The sequence below is a fragment of the Pinus tabuliformis genome, chromosome 9, assembly GCF_031772625.1.
Source record: "Pinus tabuliformis cultivar Carrire ecotype Pingquan chromosome 9, CPIR1, whole genome shotgun sequence".
In the NCBI taxonomy this organism is placed as follows: domain Eukaryota; kingdom Viridiplantae; phylum Streptophyta; class Pinopsida; order Pinales; family Pinaceae; genus Pinus; species Pinus tabuliformis.
Genome location: NC_142307.1, coordinates 473,505,894 through 473,511,943, shown reverse-complemented (window position 1 = coordinate 473,511,943; position 6,050 = coordinate 473,505,894). Strand labels below are relative to the sequence as shown.

Below are 6,050 nucleotides of genomic sequence, written 5' to 3'. Positions count from 1 at the left end.
ATGGAAAAATTAAATATTTATTTTGACAATTAAAATAATAAAAAAAATTAAAATTAAATATTATTAAAAAACAAAAAAAATTACATTCTTTTTGTGTTTATTAAAAGCAAAAAAAAAATTGCATTTATTGTGAATTTTAATTTGAAAAGTTAGTAATACATTTGGTGAGTTTGTGGGAAGAAGAATATGGATCAAATTTTAGAGTGAGAAAAAGAAAAAGATATTTTTTCAACTTATCTCCTTATGGGTTTACTCAAATTTTAAGCGACAACGCCTGTACCCATGGTATATACTTTCGATGGACCCTATTACACGAAAAATGAGAAATACACGGAAAATGTGATTGCAATCATGTTTTTTCATGTTTTTATCATTTTTCATGTAGCAGGGTCCATCAAAAGTATGCAGGAAGGGTACTCCTTGGATGAGGAATTAAATTTTGCATCCTTCAAGTGCTCCTGCTCGAAATTTGAGTAAAACCTTAGGGAGATAAGTTTTAAATACATGTTGAAAAAATAGTTTTATTATTTTATTATTTTTTAATATTTTTACTTTTTTACTCCAAAAATGGTGAAACATCTCCCATGGTTGACATCATCATCTTGAATCCTATTAGTTCTTATTAAGTTTATTTTGGTTGTACATTTTTTTAGGAGGCCCATTTTGGACTTCAAAATTCCCCTAATGGTGTCATAGGTGTGGGATTTTTTTTGTCAATTAAAATAAATAAACAAAAGTATATTTTTACTCTAGGTGTTGTTTGAATTCTAGCCTCGACTTGCATTCTATTTTTGTCGTAAAAAATACCCATTTCTCTATAGCCTTGAGTTGCATTCTATTTTTGTGGCACAAAAGATCCTTCTCCCTCTATTTGTTTATTTTTTTCCTTTTCCTTGTAGAGATCACAATGCAGATCAATTTCGAGATGGAAGCATGGTTTTTTACTAGATGTGAGGAATGCTTTTTACATCATATGTTAATTGTGGGGATGTCATCTCCAATACAAATGCATGTAGGATGATGGACAGGTAGGTACACAGAATAAATTGATTTGTAGCTGACAAAGATAAAGAAGACAATTGAAAAAGCAAACTAAAAACATGATGATAGATGACATGTTTTAATTTCTTAGATTGAAAAATCTTGCAGGCTTATGATAGAAGTGCATTTTCATTGCATGAGGTGTGATCAACAAAACCACTACCACCAATATCCATGTGGCCTAAAGTAGGAAACCACCCACACTAGTTAGTGAGGTCATTGTGCCCACCCATTCTCATAGGCACATGATTCAAATCCACCTAGCCATAAAATTTGATCATGACCTCACATGATAGTAGAAAAAGCTCTAGAATAGACACCTAAGGATTCATTGGTCATATAACAAACATCAATAAATATGCAATGGGTAAAGGTTGAAAATTAGAATATATGGTTTTATAAAAAAATGATATGCATGATAAAGTCATATAACCAATCTGGATGGCTAAGATAGCACATCATGTCACATTGTGACATGGATTGGATAAGGGAGATGCCTTATGACTTAATAAACAATGACAAGTGAAGAAAACTTAGAAGTACTTATAATTGACAAACCCAGTCCATTTAGAATAGAATTGTAAACTACCCATATCAAATAATGGATAATTGATGGTCTTTGGTAGGAAGGAGAAAGATATATTCATTAGATTTTGATTTATGTAGGCTTGTAAATTCTCTCCCAATCTTAAGAGGATTTCCCTTATCTAGTTAAATTTAATAAAAATCAATCTAACCGAAGTGGTAATTAGTACAATTATGATTAACCTAATTATTAACACAAAGGTAGTCATTGATCTTCATATGGGTCTAAATTTTCTCTATAGCTAGGGAGAATCATCCTTACCTAATTGATTTGGATGGTCGTCATTTTAACCCAAGTGTTGATTAAAGTAATGATGATTGACATAATTATTGATAAGAAGGTAAGGACATCATCCCAGGCAATGTAATTGTTAAGGAATGAAAAATCCATATAATTTAGCCTAGATAAGGCAATGAGTTCTATTTATATTTTTTTGAAGGCATTTCAAACCAACATTCGTAATATGTAAGAGTAGATGAAAACCGTGTCACATATTAATTGAGGGCGGTATAGCATTATTACTACTTTGGCATAATCACAATTATGACATAAACATATCTAATCTACTCAATGTCTATTAACTTCTAAATTCAGAAAATTCTTGTAACTAAAAATACTTTTATCCTTTTTAATTAATAAGATAAAAGCCAATATTTATTTTTTTAAATTTATGATTTAAAAAAATGGTTTTATAAAATTAAAATATTTCTAAATTGCAAAATAATGGTTAGCATTTTATATTTCTTCTCCAAGATTATATATAGATAGATATATACAATTTAAAAATTAAGTAATTTAAATGTATTTAATTTTTAATATATTCAAATTTATTTATATAATTAAAAATTATAATTTTACAATTTTTTAATAATTTTTTTACCATAAATTTGATAAATTTTAGAAATAAATATAATTACTAAATAACCTTGATGTATGGCATCTCCTTACTCCCACCATCCCTACTCACGAGGAAGATCCTTACTGTGTATTAGTTGCTCAAAAATCTCATGTGTTGAATTTCAGAATTTGCATTAAGAAGTCAAGAATTGGAAATTTCTAGGATGTTCACCTCTTTGATTAAGAAAAGCAAGATTTCAATAAAAAAATTATCGCTAATTTTAATTTTTAATTCATAATTTGTGAAACCTATAATCAATAATTATAGTCTGAGTTTTGACACCGTGTTCCCAAAATTTCATGTCATGACGTGACATGATATGCTATCCTAGCCATCCAGATCGATTAGATGACCATCAAATTGTGTTGAAATGTTTATCATGGATATTTTTTATAAAACCATATGTTCTAATTTGACCTATACATATTGCATATATTGATATATATGATCAATAAACCCTTAGACGACTATTTTAGAGCTTCTTCTACTATGTTGTGAGGCGAAGGATCAAATTGTACGGCTAGGTGGACTCAAATCACAACCGTGTGATATGGAGTGGGAACAATGGCCTCACTAGCTAGCATAGGTGATTTCCTACTAAAGGTCACATGCATTTTGGTGGTGGTGGTTGTGGTTATTACACTTAGTGCGGTACAATTGTGCTTCCATCATAAGTTCGCAAGACTTTCAATCCAACAAATTAAAATATGCCATTGATCATAATATTCTTAGTTTGTTTTCTCAATTGTCTTCTCTATCTTTCTTCACCCCCTTCACTATCGGTTTCCACCATGAATCAATTTATTGTGTGCACCTACCCCTCCATTATCCTACATGCCCTTGTGAATATGACATCTCCACAATTAACATCCAATGTAGAAATAAATCCTTACATGCAGTCCAAAATTGAGCCTCCACTTTGAAATTTGTTTGATGGCAATTTTTACAACACAATGGAAAAACTAAACAAAAAATACAGGGATATTTTGTGCCACAGAAATAGAATGTAAGTCCACGCTATAATTCATGCAACGCCTAGGGTAAGAAAAAGACTACTAAACAATTCATGAATTACACTTGTGTATGTATGTTACGGATATTTTGTACCACATAAATAGAATGTAAGTCCACATTGTAATTCATACAACACCTAGGGTAAGAAAAAGTCTAACTAAAGAATTCATAAATTACACTTGTGTATATATGTTTTACTTGACAACGAAAATTCCCACACATATGGCACTACCATCTTCTTCTTCTCCCACCAACTCACCGAGTGTGTTACTCCCTTTTAAAATCAAGTTCGAATAGAAAGAAAATGTAACTTTCTTTTTCCTTAATAGATATTTAACTTTAAAATTTTAATCATTTACTTTTTTAAATAAACATTTGGATAATAAAGTCTTTCGTAGATTGAGGGTGTGCTTTCCCAGAAAAGGCCATTGTAGGTCCCGAAGAGTCAAATTAATTTATATTGTTTGCCCCCCGAAGAGTCAAATTAATTTATATTGTTTTCCCGGAAATAATACTTTTGATTTTTAGTTTACCTAGGCGGTAGAATGGACCTTTTTCCGGCACCGACCGGAAAATCGTCCGGCTCCGGCTGCCGGAAATCTCTCCCTCTTCCGCCACCATCTCTCCGCTCCACCACCACCTTCCTCGGCCACCCTCCCTCACCGCCCTGACATCCCTGACCGATCGCCTGACATCCCTGACCGATCGCCTGACATCCCTGACCGATCGGGGAGTAATTCCTGCGGGGAGTAATTAGCTGGAATTCATGCGGGGAGTAATTCCCTCCATTCGAAATTTCCACCCGCGCCCATTCAAGCTCTGATGCTCTGCGAACTCACCCGCGCCCATTCAAGCTCTGATGCTCTGCGCTTACCCCTCTGCGAACTCCTTCCGCACTGCAGCTCGGAGGCCAGGTACTCTTCGCAGGTGCCTTCCTATCCCCGGCCCCACCGCGAATGCCATAAGTGTTCCTTCTCTTTTAAACCGAGCGTCGAATTCCATTTTCTTCACACCAGCCTTCCAGTGCAGAGCAGATCAGAGTACTATTATGTATCTGTCGCCCACTGCCGATTATCAAAATGGTGCTTGGAACCATGGAGAGGCTGCCCAACAGAAATTAAAGATTTCATTGGACTAATACACAAATAATTTTTGGGTGAAGGGAATAGTGGAGGCAGAGAGCCGAGACAGTTTTAATCTGCCATGGTACTTTCCGAACGCAGAAGAAGTGAGAGAAGCGATTGAAGCGTCGTCGGCCTTCGAGATCAGGGGACTGGAGGTCCTCAGCGATGTGTGCTGCATGAGCGAAGAAGATTTCAAGGACTGGGTGTACGACGCCCGGAGTTTTGGGAAGAAGAAATCAAATCTAGTGAGAAGCTTTGTAGGAAGCCTCGTCGAACAGAAGATCGGATCAGAGAAAGCTGACGCGCTGTTTCAGAGATTGGAGAGCAGATCGGGGGAGTTCTTGGAAAAGAGGATTATTCATCCCTCCCGTTATGCCACTTGCATTATCGCTGCTGTCGTGAAGAAATAAGTTAGACCAATTGTAAATTCATCAATTCGTCTATGCGGTTTAATCAAATGGAATCCAATCCAACAATGGCGATGATGTGTTTATGTTGGGGCCATTTCTTACTGTTTGTTATAATTAATTAATGCGTCGATTTCACATATAATTCTGTCGGGCATGACTGTGAGCGATTTCATTTGTTATTTCGTTCTTGTTTTTCAACAGAAATCTATCGAGCGAGGCTATGGGTCAGCTTTAGCTATTAAGTATTTAACAATGATGCTTGGAAATGATTAAAACTCATTAAACTTCCTATGCAGTAACAAGATGGGTTGCTAAAACAAGCCCCTGCCCAGTAGGAAGTCCAGTCTCTGTATTTTTCTGATGGGCTTTTCCAGAGTTGAAAATAAATTTTAAATATTGCAATTTTTGCTAATACAACAATAGTTTAAAGAATGTCTTGGTAAAGAATGCAGGGAATGTCTTGATATAGTTTAAAGATTTAATCCTTATTAGACTTTTGGCAGTATTAGAAAGTGGAAACGGAGCTGCGAAACTAGTACAACGAAGCTTCCTCCAATCTAGATAAGAAAGAAATTGGAAATAAAAATTGCCCACAACTTCGACTAATCACTTTAGAAAGAGTCATAATTTTGAAAGCAATTTGGCTCAGAAACTTTATTATAATATTGTGTAGGTTGAAAAGATATAATACTGCATCGGTTGGAGGCTGTCATAAACCCAGCTCTGCAATAGAAATTGGTGCCTCACCTAGAAATTCAGCATGCAAGCTTGGAAGATAAGGTCACCAATATTTTCAATTACTGTAAAGTAACTGGTCTCTGTCTTATTTTCATGGTTCACACAATTACTGTAAAGTAACTGGTCTCTGTCTTATTTTCATGGTTCACACATAGAGCTGGGTTTACCTCTCCAGCTCCTAGGAAGTGGAAGGTATCATCAACCAATATTCCACCTGTCACCTTTAATGATGCAACCAA

The 6,050-nt window shown here is 34.8% G+C and overlaps 1 protein-coding gene across 1 annotated transcript; it reads left to right on the top strand.

Annotated features, from left to right (window-relative positions):
* The first annotated feature begins 4,587 nt into the window (after nt 1-4,587).
* On the top strand, nt 4,588-5,073 carry LOC149149249 (gibberellic acid methyltransferase 2-like). The gene is made up of 2 exons (XM_089442429.1): nt 4,588-4,641; nt 4,702-5,073. The coding sequence occupies exons 1-2, from the start codon at nt 4,588-4,590 to the stop codon at nt 5,071-5,073; spliced, it is 426 nt and encodes a 141-aa protein (XP_089298555.1).
* The last annotated feature ends 977 nt before the right edge of the window (nt 5,074-6,050 follow it).

Bases quoted from the DNA above. Each gene is read 5' to 3' on its own strand.
- LOC149149249 (XM_089442429.1), top strand. From the start codon at position 4,588: ATGTATCTGTCGCCCACTGCCGATTATCAAAATGGTGCTTGGAACCAT. The intron at 4,642-4,701 runs GCTGCCCAACAG...TTTTGGGTGAAG, and splicing joins GTGCTTGGAACCATGGAGAG to GGAATAGTGGAGGCAGAGAG.